Raw genomic sequence first — 16910 nt, 5'->3', positions numbered from 1 at the left:
ATCACACACCTTTACAGACACACACACAGACACCACCGGCAAACATAGTCTGTGTGTACCTTTTTCAATTTGGCCTCTTCTGAACTGAAGAACAGAAACAAAAGAACAGACGAGTATGTATTAATGCATTGTCTTGATATGGATGGGTTAGCTGACGTCACAAAAACCAAGCGCACGCGTCAATGGGGCAGGAATCTGTGTGTTGTGGTGATTCTGGATGGCCAGACACCGTAGCTGGCAACAATGACAAGAAGCTGCCACGTGGGGAATCGGAAGTGACTCATTTCAGATAGTTTCATCTCGTTCTTGGTACCATGTCTTGTTTTGAGGTGTTTTGACTGATTTCACGTCAATGCTAACATGGCTCAAATTCGCTAGCTAGCTAACCAACAACTGTAACGATGTATTTGAGAGACAACACGTGCACATTGTGAAAATCTATTTATGTTTTCAATAAACATTTGGAGACTAAATATAGTTGACATGTTGTCAACAATCTAAGCCAACCCCGTCTGTTTCACCCCATAGTTACGCATGCTTCGGTTTTGTTGCTAAACAACCAAGGTTTGGGGTTAAAGGTCACGGTGGGGGGGGTTAGAGGTCAGGGTTTACATACTGTAGTTTGACGACCTTCTCCAAGTCGGGTACAAAGTCTTTCAGAGCTCTGAGGATCCGTGAGTCACTGGACACACTCCCATACAGCTCCTACAGAGAGAAACACACGCTTAGACAACTTGTCAGGTGTGTGTGTGTGTGTGTGTGTGTGTGTGTGTGTGTGTGTACCTCCAGGAATGTGAGTGCTGCTTGCTCCTCCTGTAGATGGTGTGTGTGTACTGCAGACCAGCGTAGGGCCAGATTGAGGACTCTTCTTTTAGAGGTCACAGCGTACTCCAACCTCTCCTGCTCCGAACCCGGGGGAGCCACCGCATGGTAGGTACACACAGGGTTAAAGACGTAACACAACTACACTGAGCGTACCCAAACATTAGAAACACCTTCCTAATATTGAGTTGCACCCCCCCTCCCTTTGCCCTCAGAACAGCCTCAATTCTTCAGGGGCATGGAGTCTACAAGGTGTTCGAAAGCGTTCCACAGGGATGCTAGCCGTGTTGACTCCAATGCTTGCCACAGCTGTGTCAAGTTGGCTGGATGTCTATAGGGTGGTGGACCATTCTTGATACAGACAGGAAACTGTTGAGCGTGAAAAACCCAGCAGCGTTGCAGTTCTTGACACAAACCGGCGCACCTGGTACCTACTACCCTGTTCAAAGGCACTTACATTTTTTGGCATTACCATTCACCCTCTGAATGGCACAAATACACAATCCATGTCTCAATTGTCTCAAAGCTTAAAAGTCCTTCTTTAACCCATCTCCTCCCCTTCACCTTCACTGATTGAAGTGGATTTAACAAGTGACATCAATAAGGGATCATAGCTTTTACTTGGATTCACCTGGTCAGTTTATGTCATGTCTTAATGTTTTGTATACTTTAAATAAATGTTCATTTAACCACGCAAGTCAGTTAAGAACAAATTCTTATTTACAATGACTACCTACACCAGCCAAACCCGGACGACGCTCGGCCAATTGTGCGCCGCCCTACGGGACTCCCAATCACAGCCTGGATTCGAACCAGGGTGTCTGTAGTGACACCTCAAGCACCGAGATGCAGCGCCTTAGCCCGCTGCGCCACTCGGGAGCCCCGAGACAAAAGGGCAACGTATAACATTACTGTAACACGTGTGTAGCCTACTGAATACGAAGAGAAACGGGAGGGAAAGAGAAAGAAGGAGAGGGAGAAGGCAAGAGGAGAGAGAAGAACGGAGTGAAAGAGAAGAGAGTCGGAAGGAGAAAAAGGATATTGGGCCATGAGCAGTTGGCAGAACTGGCTGTTAGGCATGAAGACACAGTGCATGAGAACAAAGTCATCTACCGCAGGATCTGATGGGGGGGGGGGGGGGGGGGGGGGGGGAGAAAGAGAAAAGAGGAAGAAAGAGAATAATATTAGAAAACAGATTTCCATTCATATCCACCGACCTATCATCCAGTCCTATACAGTACCGGTCCCTCAACCCTGGCAACTCACAGTGTGTGGAAGCTAGGTGTGTGTGTGTGTGTACCTGGGTCAGCGTGGTGTGTGTCCATCCTCATGGTCTCCAGGAAGTGGTCCAGGATCTTCTCAGGGGTTCCAGACATCACAGTGTACTTGATGTTTCCCAGAGTAGAGGCTCTGGGACTCTTCTCCAGGACCAGCACAGCCTGCTCATGTTCCTTCAGGCGCACTGTATTCGCCTCCACGTCCTGAAGTAAATGACAGTGTGGTACAGTCACAGAACAACGAGCCAGATGTTTCACCGGACGGATAAATGTGAAGCATCCAGTTGGCATTTCCACTCACCACCAGATACGGTGATGAGAGGAAGGCCAGTGGCCAACAGCGGGAGAAGACGGCGCGAGATGGATTTTGGCCGACATTGGACTCATTTTCTCATCAATGAAACATTTGATCTCAATACAGTTTTCTGTTCCCAAAACTGCAAACAGAATGGACTAAGTTTTGTAGACTTTACCCTTTGCCAAAGTCTCAAAACATTTAGTTGTTTAGAAGGAGTGCAAGGGCGCATTTAGTTATTCCTAATGGAAGTATGAAAAACACATAGAACACACCACAAGGGACTCGCTAGCTCGTGCTTAGCTATGCCCACTTCCTTTCTTCTTCTGCCCACTATGATGAATTTGCTCCCATTGGAAACGGCAGGCTGTGGTCTGTCTTGGGTTCGTTTATAAAAACAAATATTTGCTACAGTATAAAACTCTACCCTGAGTATCCTGTTGAAGTCTTCCTTGTCCACTCGGAGGAAGTGACAGTTGTCTTCTCTGAGGACGATGGAGGCAGCTCGAGCAGAGTCTGTCACCAGCGCCAGCTTCCCAAAGTCATCTCCCTCGTGCAGGGTACACACCACGCCCTGGTGAGAAACACACACGGTTAAAAAACAGACAATTCAGACAGCTAGAGAAGTGCTCGCATGAATGAATGAATATTCTGACCAATCAAACTGTGTGTGTGTGTGTGTGTGTGTGTGTGTGTGTGTGTAATCTGAGACCCTTAAACTAGTCATTCACTGTGACGACTTATGATGAGCAAAGTCAGAGTTTCCAAAACTGTGACACAGGTCCCCCTAGGGGAATACAAGCCAGCTGTTGTATGTAACACCATTACTGTTGGTCAGAACCAGTTTTGTAAGTATCATCCGGTGTAGGCCCAGAAATCATGTGAAACATATTTCCATAGACAAAAATAAATGAACACACACAAGTCCTACCTTGCCGTAGATGACCACATTGACAGAGCCCTTCTGGATGATGTACCAGGATGTGCCCTCCTCACCCTGGTTAAACACTGGAAGGAGAAGAGACAACTTAACGTGTGTCCCTAAAACACACACACACACACAGTACGGACGTGAGAGCAGGACTTACACACGGTTCCTGCTTTGGCGTGGGACTCAAATATCAGAACACTAGCCAGCTCCCTCTTCACCTGCAAACAAGATGAGGACAGTTCATGTTAGCATTTGGGACTTCTACTATGAGCTCGTCAGAGCAACATGGCTTTGCCGAAATGAAAAGAGTCTAGACTCACAGTGTCGGAGAGGTGGGATAAGTCTCACAGTGTCGGAGAGGTGGGATAAGTCTCACAGTGACGGAGAGGTGGGATAAGTCTCACAGTGTCGGAGAGGTGGGATAAGTCTCACAGTGTCGGAGAGGTGGGATAAGGCTCACAGTGTCGGAGAGGTGGGATAAGGCTCACAGTGTCGGAGAGGTGGGATAAGGCTCACAGTGTCGGAGAGGTGGGATAAGGCTCACAGTGTCGGAGAGGTGGGATAAGGCTCACAGTGACGGAGAGGTGGGATAAGGCTCACAGTGTCGGAGAGGTGGGATAAGGCTCACAGTGACGGAGAGGTGGGATAAGACTCACAGTGTCGGAGAGGTGGGATAAGACTCACAGTGTCGGAGAGGTGGGATAAGACTCACAGTGTCGGAGAGGTGGGATAAGACTCACAGTGTCGGAGAGGTGGGATAAGACTCACAGTGTCGGAGAGGTGGGATAAGACTCACAGTGTCGGAGAGGTGGGATAAGACTCACAGTGTCGGAGAGGTGGGATAAGACTCACAGTGTTGGAGAGGTGGGATAAGACTCACAGTGTTAGAGAGGTGGGATAAGACTTACAGTGTTGGAGAGGTGGGATAAGACTCACAGTGTTGGAGAGGTGGGATAAGACTTACAGTGTTGGAGAGGTGGGATAAGACTTACAGTGTTGGAGAGGTGGGATAAGACTCACAGTGTTGGAGAGGTGGGATAAGGCCTTGATGTGAAGCAGCTCATCATAGATGATCTCCAGATCGTCACCTGTCCTCTGACCAGGACTAGAAAGACACAGAGAGAGAGGAGATTTACATTACATTTCAAATTCAATTTATTAGATCAAAAGCATGTTTGAGTGTTTAGCGTGTGTGTGTGTGTGGTACTGACGGTTTGCGGAGGATCATGCGCAGCAGGGCGTCAGGTCCTATCTGGGCAAGGAAGAGGATGGTCTCAGGAAGCTCTTCCTCACTCTCTCTCTTCTCCTCCTCGCTAGGCAACGGGGTGTCCTCCTCCTCGTCGTCAAGGAAACGGTAGAACAGGTACTTGTCCTGGAAACCCAGCTCTTGGTCCACTGGGGGAAGGAGGCACACACACACGGTCAGTAAATCACTGACCCAACATAGTGGGAAAGCTGGATAAGGTCCAAGGGGAGGGAACTCTAACCTTTTCATCCAATGGGTTTTGAGAAGGAGGTCGAGAAGAGAGGACGTGAGGAAATGCAATTGAGATTCTCCCTATATGTGATGAAATGGTTAAAGAACTTTGAAAGTGTTGTGTCCAGCAGAGGGCAGTGTAGTCTCACCGTGGTTCAGTACTCCCTCCTCCAGCAGAGCCTGCCACATCCCTACAGCATGAGAGCGAGTGTGTACACAGGTACTCTGTTGCACAAGCCAGTCTACCAGCTCTGTACCTACACAACACTGCCTGCAAGACAAACACACACACACACAGCGTGACAAAGTAACACAAGCATGCATACTGTATGTATGTGCACAAGCACTTAAGGCCACTGCTAACCTAATGTAGCAGGCGTTTGCTTTTTTGTTTTCTTTAGGGGAAATGTAAGTTTGGTTGAAAATACTGTATCCCTGAAAACCAGAAACATCCGCTTTTTGCCAACGCCGGGGGGTGGGCGACTGCAGACTAGGTTCTGTTTGCGCTTAGCAGAATTCGGCAAGGCGTGCTCGCATACTCCCTGTATGTTAACAATAGCTAGCTAGCTAGCTAGTTGGGCCTTGCTACCAAACTTTGACTTCGGTTTTGCCAATGGAAAGCATATTATGCTGTTTGATTAAAAAGTTGTACAGGTCTTTAGTTTAGTTTGGTTGGCTTGCTTGCTTTCTCTGCATGAGTAAGCCTACGCTGCTAGTTTAGCTAGCCAGCCAAGCAGCTGGAGCTAACAAACACTTAATTGAAAAATCCCATTCATAGTTCCCACCCCTACAGTTGACCAATCCCCAACGAAGAGGCTTAGACTTCGGCTACCAAACTTCAACTTGCCTCATCTATTTTTTTTATGTGTGCGCGCGAACAATCGGAGAAAAAAAACAGCTGAATACCAGAACGAACAACAAAGGCACAAAATGTTGTTATAATATATGCAAATGTTGTTGCGCTGACTAACTTTTTTTGCGCTATCGTTTTCTTTGACCGAAAAGACATCGGAAAAGCGATCGCTAAACTTGATTTAGATGAAGATTTCTACTTCAACGGGTCGTCGGCGCAGGACATACTGCTCACCCTGGACGAGGCCCTAATCCTTGACACTCGGAAGAGAAAGAGACGGCGATATAGAGGCTGACGTACGTGCACCCTGATGAAACTGCGGAGACGAGGAAATAAACCGCCTCTACCCTCTGTTCTATTGGGGAATATATAAAATCACTGGAGAACAAACTGGACAAGCTCCGTTCGAGACTATCCTATCAACGAGACCTGAAGAACTGTAATACCCTATGTTTCTCAGAAACTTGGCTTAACAAGGACATGCATAATATACAACTAGCTCGTTTTTCGGTGCATTGGCAGGACAGAATGGTAGTGTCGTATAAGCGTAGGGAGGGTGGTGTGTGTCTTTATTAACAGCTAGTGCGCAATCTCTAATATTAAAGAAGTATCGAGGTTCTGCTCGCCTGAGTTGTGTATGTATTTACCTCCATAAGCAAACATGAAAATGCTCACCCAGAGACGGCGCTCCTAATGGCCGGTGATTTTAACGCACGGAAACTGAAATCCGATTTACCAAATTTCTACAAGCATGTCACCTGTGCAACAAGTGATGGGAAAAAACTCTAGGTCACTTTTACTCCATACACTGAGACACCTCCAAAGCTCTCCCTTGCCCTCCATTTGGCAAATCTGACCATAACCTTATCCTCCGGATTACTGCTTACAAGCAAAAACTCAAAACAGGAAGTACCAGTGACGCACTCAATACGGGAGTGGTCAGATGAAGCGGAGACTAAGCTACAGGACTGTTTTGCTAGCACAGACTGGAATATGGTCCAGGAGTTTACCACATCAGTCACCGGCTTCATTAATAAGTGCCATGGATGCATATTCCAACCAGAAGCCATGGATTACAGGCAACATCCACACTGAGCTAAGGCTAGAGTTGACACTTTCAAGGAGCGGGACACAAATCCCAGACGCTTATAAGAAATCCTGCTACGCCCTCCGACGAACCATCGAAGAGACAAAGCGACAATACAAGACTAAGATCGAATTTTACTACAACGGCTTTGACTCTCGTTGGATATAGCCGGCCTTAAACTATCACGAATGTGACGACCCTCCCACTCTGTCTGCCCTATTCTTTCTCTTTGCTCTTGTTTTCCTTATTAGGATGCCGGTGGGCGGAGCCGGGAGGGTCGTCAGCAACATGGGACACACCTGGGCCCGGGTGTGTCCCAGGATAAATTCACCACTTCCCCATTCATGGAGGAGACTCACTCCATGCAGACACCTTTATAGATTTTGTTGTGGTATTTTTGTGGCCATTTGTTTGTTTGCTTTGGCACCTTTCAACACCCCGCATTATCACATGTATGCATGCAAACACTCACTTACACACACCATTGTTAATTGTATTTAGTTTACTTTATTTAATAAATATGTTTTGTTATTCCTTGTCTCCACGTTGTCTCTCTTTTGTTACGAACTTTGAGCCGGTTCGTGACACGGATTAAAGGGAAACCCAACCGCGAGCTGCCCAGTGACGCGAGCCTACCAGACGAGCTAAATGCCTTCTATGCTCGCTTAAGGCGCAAGCCACACTGAACCATGCATGAGAGCACCAGCTGTTCCGAGTGACTGTGATCACACTCTCCGTTGCCGATGTGAGTAAGACGTTTAAACAGGTTAACATTCCCAAGGCCGCAGGGCCAGATGGATTACCAGGATGAGTACCAGCTGGCACTTGTGTCTTCAATTACATTTCCAACCTCTTAATGACCCGGGAGGTAATACCTACCTTCAAGTTTCAAGAAGACCACCAAAGTCCCTGTGACCAAGATTGCCAAGATCACCTGTCTGAATGACTATCATCCCATAGCATTTATATCTGTATCCATGAAATGCTTTGAAAGGCTGGTCATGGCCTACATCAACACCATCATCCCAGACCCACTCTAATTTGCATACCGCCCCAACAGATCCACAGATGACGCAATCTCTATTGTCACATACTATCCAGTCAAATCAAGGGTCAGCGTGGCAGAGTTGATGTTGCCTACCCTCACCACATGGGGTTGGTCCATCAGGAAGTATTGGATCCAGTTGCAGAGGGAGGTGTTCAGTCCCAGTGTCCTTACGTTTGTTGATGAGCTTGGAGGGGACAATGGTGTTGATCATTGAGCTGCATTTAATTAACAGCACTCTCACATAGGTATTCCTCATATGGGGATTAAAGACTGGGACAAAAAGAGGTTGAAAAAGGACAGTGAATATGCCTGCCAGCTATTATGCGCATACTCTGAGAACCGCATCCTGGAATAACGTCTGGCCCTGCGGCCTTGTGTGAGGGAGATCATCCAGTCCTCTGGTTAGGTGGGGGCCCTCACGCACGGCACGATGTTGTTATTGTCGAAGTGTGCATAAAATGCATTGGGTTAGTCTGGTAGAGAGGCATCGTTGGGCAGATCACGGCTGGGTCTTCCTTTGTAATCCGTAATTGCCTGTAGCCCCTCCCACATGCCTGTGTAATATGATTTCGCCTTATTCCTATATTGTCCTTGTACTTGTTCCTGTCCTCAGCCGTAGCCTCAGGGTTATCTGCCCTGTGTGGGGTAGCCCTGTTCTTTTAGTTTAGCGCCAACCTCAATGTTAATCCAGGGATTTGTGATTGGGGAAGAAGCGAACCTTCACTGTGGGGGACAACGTCGCCAATGCATTTCCTAATGAAGCTGGTGACGTAGGTGGTTATGCCTATGAACATATTCCAATCAGCGCTAGCAAAGCAGTCCTGTAGCATAATCTCGGATTCTGATGATCATTTCTCAACAGAGCCAGACACGATTTGTTGTTGATGAAGAGGCAAACCCCTCCCCCTTTCGATTTCCCTGACTCCACTGTCCTGTCCACTTGGCAGGGATGTAAAAAGTACTAAGTTGTCATACTTGAGTAAAAGTAAAGATACCTTAAAAGAAAATGACTGAAGTAAAATACTTAAGTATGAAAAGTAAATGGAATTGCTAAAATGTACTTAAGTATCAAAAGTAAAAATAATTTCAAATTCCTTATATTAAGCAAACCAGATGGCACAATTTTTTAATTTTTTTTTAATTGATGATAGCCAGGGTCACACTCCAATACTCAGACAAAATTTATAAATGAAGCATTTGTGTTTAGTGAGTCCTTCAGATCAGAGGCAGTAGGGATGACCAGGGATGTTCTCTTGATAAGTGTGTGAATTTGATAATTTTCCTGTCAAAATGTAACAAGTACTTTTGGGTGTCAGGGAAAATGTATGGAGTAAAAAGTACATTATTTTATTTCGGAATGTAGTGAAGTAAAAGTAGCCAAAAATATAGATAGTAAAGTACAAATACCCCCCAAAAATACTTAAGTAGTATTTGAAAGCATTTTTACTTAGTACTTTACACCACTGGCACTCGGTGAATGGAGAATCTATCTATCTTGTCCGAAAGCCATGTCAATGGAACTGGGGCAATAACCGTCTTGCGGTCTTCTAACAGAAAAACCTCAATAAACTTGGGTATACTAAATGCATGTGTCGATAGATGACAACTTGTCATCGCCATTTGTCAATTTACACAGTATCTGTGAGAAAATTATTTAGGTAAATGGCCAAAGCTGAAAAGGAAACAACACTTTTTTGACTGGATAATTTCAACGAATCACCACCTCACACTGACTTCTAAATAGCGACGGGGGTTGGCTTTCATTTGAATGACAGCTTAACCCTCAAATCCATGAATTCTAGCCACAATGGTGTGAAAATGACAGCTACGTTCCAAGTCCCACTGCGGACTGGCGCGGATGACAAAAACACTTGTACTAAACCAAAGATATTGACCGGTGTTAAGCAATTGATTTTGTAAGATCGCGATGACTATAAACTCTAATACTAACATCACCAATCTGCAGTAAAAGGATGTGTATTTCCTGTCATTCTTGTCTGGTGAAAACATTTGTGTAATGTAGTAACACGTTCTGTCCACCATAGGGAAATTAGCGTAATCACATAATGAAATATGTCAAAGTAATTCAATATTTGAATATATAAATGATAGTAATTGTAGCACACTCACACATTTCCATTTATTTCTCCCTACTTTAACCATGAAAATGCTCATAAGCACAATTTAACCAGGCACTCTAGACTAGAACGTCCATAGGGGCTGACTACATTCACTTTCGCTTTGTGGCCGTAGTGGGAAAGGGGCTTCTCCCGCCATTCGACGCAGACCCGAGCCTGGGCTTCCGCAAGACGAATGCGACCAACTACACTATAACCATTCTACGAGCGTGGCTGCCCTGCTGTGTGAATGCAGAATACTTCTCCAACGCCGTCACCGAGAGGTTCACCAGACGAATGGACTTTATTTCAAAGTAAAAGGTAGGCCTAAGTGCATTTTCCTTTACAATTTAACGGGTTAGGCTGCTGTTGAGGGTGAGGCTACTTCATGAGAATAGAATCCCTTTAAATGCATTCGATTTATTGTTTTGACGACACTGACATTTTGAGTCATTTTTAGTGCCGCCTATCAGATGCAACTGTGGAAACTACATCGATCTATGGCTTGAGCTGAGCTGAGCAGTGTGCCATTTTCTCGGCTGATACGAAATACCACCATCAGAGCTATCGCTTGTGTATCTTGATTACAACGGTGTTCACATTTGGTGAACATTTTTGTCAATTTCGGTTAATAGTCTATGTTACGCTTGTTGTTATCTGTTGTATGGTGAACTCGGGCTTCATCAAGGTTTATTTGAGTAAATCTGGCTTTCATAATAGCCCGTGCTCACCCAGCCGCCGACCTTTACCGCATGCCATTGAAACACATGCACACCCCACACCTGTATGTCTTGAGGTGGTACTTTCTGTCTCTGATCATGTGGGGTGCTCTGGAGAGGATGGCGTTCCGCATCACCTTCCCCCCTCGCTGCAGCTTCTCTGACTGAACCTAAAGACGTCACACAGGAACAGTAACAATCAGTGAGAGTCTCAGCCGCCAGGTTTTAATCATTTAAAGGATGTGCTGAGAAATCCAGGGGGCTTTCATTTCATGCCTCTGGCAACATAATCCCCCCCATCCCCCTCACATTTACTATATACCCACCAAGACGTGAATCACAACCACCCAACCTATCGTAACACTCCCAGTTTCCATAGCAACCACACAACTGCTGTCTGCGATGGTGGAGCCATGAATGAAAGGTGAGAAAAGAGGAGAAAAACCCAAATCACACCCACACACAGAGAGCTACTTCTGCCACAGCTCAGAACTACAAAAGAGGGCATCATAATTGGGCAGATGCTACCGTTTGTTCCGTGTACATAAATTACCTTTCATTAGCATAACTACAGAGGTAGCGGTGTGTGTGTGTGTGTGCCTGCGTGTTTGGTTGTGTGAATACTCTTAGAATACACACACACCGCAGCTTAAAGTCTTACACTGTATACAGATTTTTAAAAAGACAGTAGTTTGGGTTTAGTTGAGCACGATAAGTGACATCACCGTCACTGTATAACATTGACACGGGCCATCTTACCTTGTTGAGAGACTTGTTCATGAGGCTGAGAGTATTGGAACCCAGACTGTCTTTGTCTGCCAGCCCTGAGGGAGAAGGGAGACACAGCGTTATCACCATGGTGACATATGCTATATTTATACTATACAGTCAACTGCATCGTAGTGACTCACGATCATTGTTGGATCCACTCTCCATGGCTCCATATGGAGGGGCCAGAAGTCCAGCCATACACTGACGGTACTTCTACAACACAACGCACACAGCATTAGTCATCATAACTGATAAACACACACACACACCTCATCTGTCTGACCCTCCATTACCATTAGTCTGAACAGGGCTCTAGTGTCTTACTCCTCATCCCGTCACAACAACAAATGTGTATGTTTATGCTGTTCAATCGTGGCCAAAAGTTTTGAGAATGACACAAATATTAATTTCCACAAAGTTTGCTGCTTCAGTGTCTTTAGATATTTTTGGCAGATGTTACTATGGAATACTGAAGTATAATTACAAGCATTTCATAAGTGTCAAAGGCTTTTATTGACAATTACCTGAAGTTGATGCAAAGAGTCAATATTTGCAGTGTTGACCCTTCTTTTTCAAGACCTCTGCAATCCGCCCCGGCATGCTGTCAATTAACTTCTGGGCCACATCCTGACTGATGGCAGCCCATTCTTGCATAATTAATGCTTGGAGTTTGTCAGAATTTGTGGGTTTGTGTTTGTCCACCCACCTCTTGAGGATTGACCACAAGTTCTCAATGGGATTAAGCTCTGGGGAGTTTCCTGGCCATGGACCCAAAATATCAATGTTTTGTTCCCTGAGCCACTTAGTTATCAATTTTGCCTTATGGCAAGGTGCTCCATCATGCAGGAAAAGGCATTGTTCGTCACCAAACTGTTCCTGGATGGTTGGGAGAAGTTGCTCTCGGAGGATGTGTTGGTACAATTCTTTATCATGGCTGTGTTCTTAGGCAAAATTGTGAGTGAGCCCACTCCCTTGGCTGAGAAGTAACCCCACACATGAATGGTCTCAGGATGCTTTACTGTTAGCATGACACAGGACTGATGGTAGCGCTCACATTGTCTTCTCCGGACAAGCTTTTTTCCAGATGCCCCAAACAATCGGAAAGGGGATTCATCAGAGAAAATGACTTTACCCCAGTCCTCAGCAGTCCAATCCCTGTACCTTTTGCAGAATATCAGTCTGTCCCTGATGTTTTTCCTGGAGAGAAGTGGCTTCTTTGCTGCCCTTCTTGACACCAGGCCATCATCCAAAAGTCTTCGCCTCACTGTGCGTGCAGATGCACTCACACCTGCCTGCTGCCATTCCTGAGCAAGCTCTGTACTGGTGGTGCCCCGATCCTGCAGCTGAATCAACTTTAGGAGACGGTCCTGGCGCTTGCTGGACTTTCTTGGGCGCTCTGAAGCCTTCTTCACAACAATTGAACCGCTCTCCTTGAAGTTCTTGATGATCCGATAAATGGTTGATTTAGGTGCAATCTTACTGGCAGCAATATACTTGCCTGTGAAGCCCTTTTTTTGCAAAGCAATGATGACCACACATGTTTCCTTGCAGGTAACCATGCTTGACAGAGGAAGAACAATGATTCCAAGCACCACCCTCCTTTTGAAGCTTCCAGACTATTATTCAAACTCAATCAGCATGACAGAGTGATCTCCAGCCTTGTCCTCGTCAACACTCACACCTGTGTTAACGAGAGAATCTCTGACAATGTCAGCTGGTCCTTTTGTGGCAGGGCTGAAATGCAGTGGACATGTTTTTGGGGGATTCAGTTCATTAGCTTGGCAAAGAGGGACTTTGCAATTAATTGCAATTCATCTGATCACTCTTTATAACATTCTGGAGTGTATGCAAATTGCCATCATACAAACTGAGGCAGCAGACTTTGTGAAAATGTATATTTGTGTCATTCTCAAGACTGTATATGAATATGTTGTATTTGTATGCAGTACAGGACCTTAAGTTGTATTTTTCTTATTTTACATTTGTGTTACTGTTCTCGTCTATTACTGTTATGTATTTTGTCATGTTTTATGTTTTGTGTGGACCCCAGGAAGAGTAGCTACTGCAACAGCTAACGGGGATCCAAATAAAATGCCAAAAAGAGCCACGTTCTGGTTGAAGGCATTCAGTTATACAACAGACGAGGTATCCCCCATTCCCTTTCGAACGAGCACCCGCACGTACGCCAGCACACACAGCCTACAACCTTCCCTCAAAACAAAGCCCTTTGTCACCTAGGGACCGTTCACATGTGGAACATCTCAAATGACCTAACAAACACACAAGCACGAGGCTGTATTCTAAATCAGGGTCAATGAGTACAGCAAGGACAACAGAGTGCAGTGGAGTGTTTAGCAAGTGTGTGTTAGCGCCTAGGGCTGTGGCCGTCATACATTTTTGTCAGTCGGTAACTGTCACGCAAATAACTGTCGGTCTCGCGGTAATTGCCCGTTGATTAACATAAAACACGTTTAGCATCTCCGGCCTTCCACTACACTTTAAAATGTGCAATAAATCCATTATTTATTTATTTTAGGCAGGTCTAAAGAAACAAACATGATATGAAGAAAAATGTTGCCGCCTATTTTAGGAGAACAGCATAGCATATTCTGAGTCGTCCTTATGTAAGGCCATGATCTGGCTATGCCATATGGCTGTGGGCTACACTAGTTCATTTAGCAGACAAGATTTGCTTATAATTGCTGTGGCATTATTTTATATTATTTTATAGTAAGAAGAATACAATTGAACATAGCTGGATGAAATAGAAAGGCTATTTTTACCGAACTGTTTCTGAGAGAGTGCGCACGTGCGGCTATTCTGTGTTGAGCGGTTAACAAAGTGATAATTTGAAAACAGGTCCTCCTATATGCTTAATTTAGAGTTATTAATGTAACTTTAGTTGTGATACAAACCTTATGCTATATGTTTTGATTTGTAATACATTCTAAGGATGCATGATGCGACTAACGATGATTTGAAGGAAAAAAAAGTCTCATGAAAGGAAAGCGCTCTGCTCTGTTTATTGCGCAGGCTGCACACACTTAATCAGTCTCTCATTCACAATTTGACAAGCACTTGATAATATTCTCACCCATCAGACTATTATCAATTTAATCTGGTTTTTACATATGGCCAACTAATATGTGTGGAATTATTGTTTATATATTATGGCCCACAAAAAAAATAAACATGTCATCCGTAGACTGCACTCGAATAGTAAATGGAGGTTACAGTGCCTTCAGAAAGTTTTATAGCCTGGACTTATTCCACATTTTGTTGTGTTACATCCTGAATTCAAAATGGATTACATGTATTTCTCACCCATCAACACACAGTACCACATAATGACAAAGTGAAAATGTGTTTTTATAAATCTCTGCAAATTTATTGAAAATAGAAATTCATAAGTATCTAATTTACATAGGTATTCACACCCCGGACTCAATACTGTGTGGAAGCACCTTTAGCAGCGATTACAGCTGTTAGTCGTTCTGGGTACGTCTGTAAGAGCTTTCCACACCTGGATTGTGCAACAATGTTCTTTTCAAAATTCATCAAGCTCTGTCAAATTGGTTGTTGATCATTGCTAGAGATTTAAGTCAAAACTGTAACTCGGCAACTCTTCGTAAGCACCTCCAGTGTAGATTTGGCCTTGTGTTTTAGGTTATTGTCTTTTTTTAGTAAGTTTGTTGGGGACTAATGACCATCAGCGGCACCAGAGGACAGTTTTGGAGAAGCCTAGATACTGCGGTCATGACTCGTGACTGCCGTTGCGGAGGTAAGACGGTCACCGTAACAGCCCTATAATAGCCCCACTCGCTCTTGTGTTCATATCCATATTTCAAGACAAATATTGCAGATTGCTTGATTTCCTTAACCCTGCCTGATTGCTCAACACACACATGGATAAACTTACAAACGTTCTCCAGTATTATGTCATTCTGAACTCTAACGTCTCTTAAGTCATTACCAGGCAAGCCCATGCCTTCAGGAGTCTGCCAAAACACACACAGGAAGAGAGGTCCTTTAACATTCAGGAACCTGCTGACGCACGCACGCACACACACACAACCAACAATCAGCTGATTAATCACATCTGCACCAAAACCATAAGAGTTTACCGGGTGTTTGTATTTTCTATCAAGTCATGAATGAATACACATATACATATATATATATATACATATATAATATATATATATATATATATATATACACACACACACACACACACACACACACACACACACACACACACACACACACACACACACACACACACACACGACTAAACTCACCCAGGGTCTTCTCTAAGCTCTATGGCTGGGAAGATCCCCTAAGAGGTGCCCTCTGCTCCTGTAATCCACATCACACAGTACTACCCCAGAGGTCTCGTCTCTCACACACACACACGCTCAGTCCTCTTTGAAACAGCGCTCCAGTTCTTAGCATCTCTAAATGAGCCAAGCGCCCGACCAAGCAGAGGTTGCCACGACAATCACAGCTTTTCAGAGAGCAAGAGAAAGGGGGAGAGTGTGTGTGTGTGAGAGAGAGTGCGAGTGTGTGAGAGAGAGACGGAAGGACGATAGACAGACAGCATTTGTTTCAGAGAATCCCAAAGAAACCAAAAATGTTAATATAATGTAATTATTATGCAAAGACCATTCAAATCAAATGTATTTGTCACACGCGCCGAATACAACAGGTGTAGCATTACCGTGAAATGCTTACTTACAAGCCCTTAACCAACAACGCAGTTTAAAATAAAACAGAGTTAAGAAAATGTTTACTTAATAAACTAAAGTAACAAATAAAATAAAACAACAATAACAATGCTATATACAGTTGAAGTTGGAAGTTTACATACACTTAGGATGGAGTCATTAAAACTCATTTTTCAACCACTCCACAAATTTCTTGTTAACAAACTATAGTTTTGGCAAGACGGTTAGGATATCTACTTTGTGCATGACACAAGTAATGTTTCCAACAATTGTTTACAGACAGATTATTTCACATATAATTCACTGCATCACAATTCCAGTGGGTCAGCAGTTTACATACACTATGTTGACTGTCCCTTTAAACAGCTTGGAAAATTCCAGAAAATGACATCATGGCTTTAGAAGCTTCTGATAGGCTAATTGACGTCAATTGGATGTGTACCTGTGGATGTATTTCAAGGCCTACCTTCAAGCTCAGTGCCTCTTTGCTTGACATCATGGGAAAATCAAAAGAAATCAGCCAAGACCTCAGAAAATAATTGTAGACCTCCACAAGTCTGGTTCATCCTTGGGAGCAATTTCCAAACGCCTGAAGGTACCACGTGCATCTGTACAAACAATGGTACGCAAGTATAAACACCATGGGACCACGCAGCCGTCATACCGCTCAGGAAGGAGATGCGTGTAAATCAATTCCAGAACAACAGCAAAAGACCTTGTGAAAATGCTTGAGGAATCAGGTACAAAAGTATCTATATCTACAGTAAAATGAGTCCTATAGCGACA

General features: G+C 44.4%; 1 protein-coding gene across 5 annotated transcripts in view; it reads right to left on the bottom strand.

Moving 5' to 3' along the window:
- LOC115169445 (rap guanine nucleotide exchange factor 4) overlaps positions 1 to 16910 on the bottom strand; it is a 47235-nt gene that overhangs the window by 4606 nt on the left and 25719 nt on the right. For all 5 annotated transcript variants that reach the window (XM_029725063.1, XM_029725067.1, XM_029725065.1 and 2 more), the window contains 14 exons: positions 11538 to 11610; positions 11386 to 11450; positions 10690 to 10796; positions 4952 to 5073; positions 4537 to 4720; positions 4346 to 4430; positions 3483 to 3543; positions 3326 to 3402; positions 2822 to 2968; positions 2123 to 2303; positions 1865 to 1943; positions 784 to 934; positions 617 to 705; positions 60 to 84 (listed from right to left, as the gene is read on the bottom strand). In XM_029725063.1, coding sequence (XP_029580923.1) covers positions 60 to 84; positions 617 to 705; positions 784 to 934; positions 1865 to 1943; positions 2123 to 2303; positions 2822 to 2968; positions 3326 to 3402; positions 3483 to 3543; positions 4346 to 4430; positions 4537 to 4720; positions 4952 to 5073; positions 10690 to 10796; positions 11386 to 11450; positions 11538 to 11610 — 1446 coding nt within the window. The remainder of the gene's footprint in view (positions 1 to 59; positions 85 to 616; positions 706 to 783; positions 935 to 1864; positions 1944 to 2122; positions 2304 to 2821; positions 2969 to 3325; positions 3403 to 3482; positions 3544 to 4345; positions 4431 to 4536; positions 4721 to 4951; positions 5074 to 10689; positions 10797 to 11385; positions 11451 to 11537; positions 11611 to 16910) is intronic.

The sequence above is a fragment of the Salmo trutta genome, chromosome 31 (assembly GCF_901001165.1).
Source record: "Salmo trutta chromosome 31, fSalTru1.1, whole genome shotgun sequence".
Taxonomy (NCBI): Eukaryota; Metazoa; Chordata; class Actinopteri; order Salmoniformes; family Salmonidae; genus Salmo; species Salmo trutta.
This window is presented reverse-complemented; position numbering and strand designations above follow the sequence as displayed.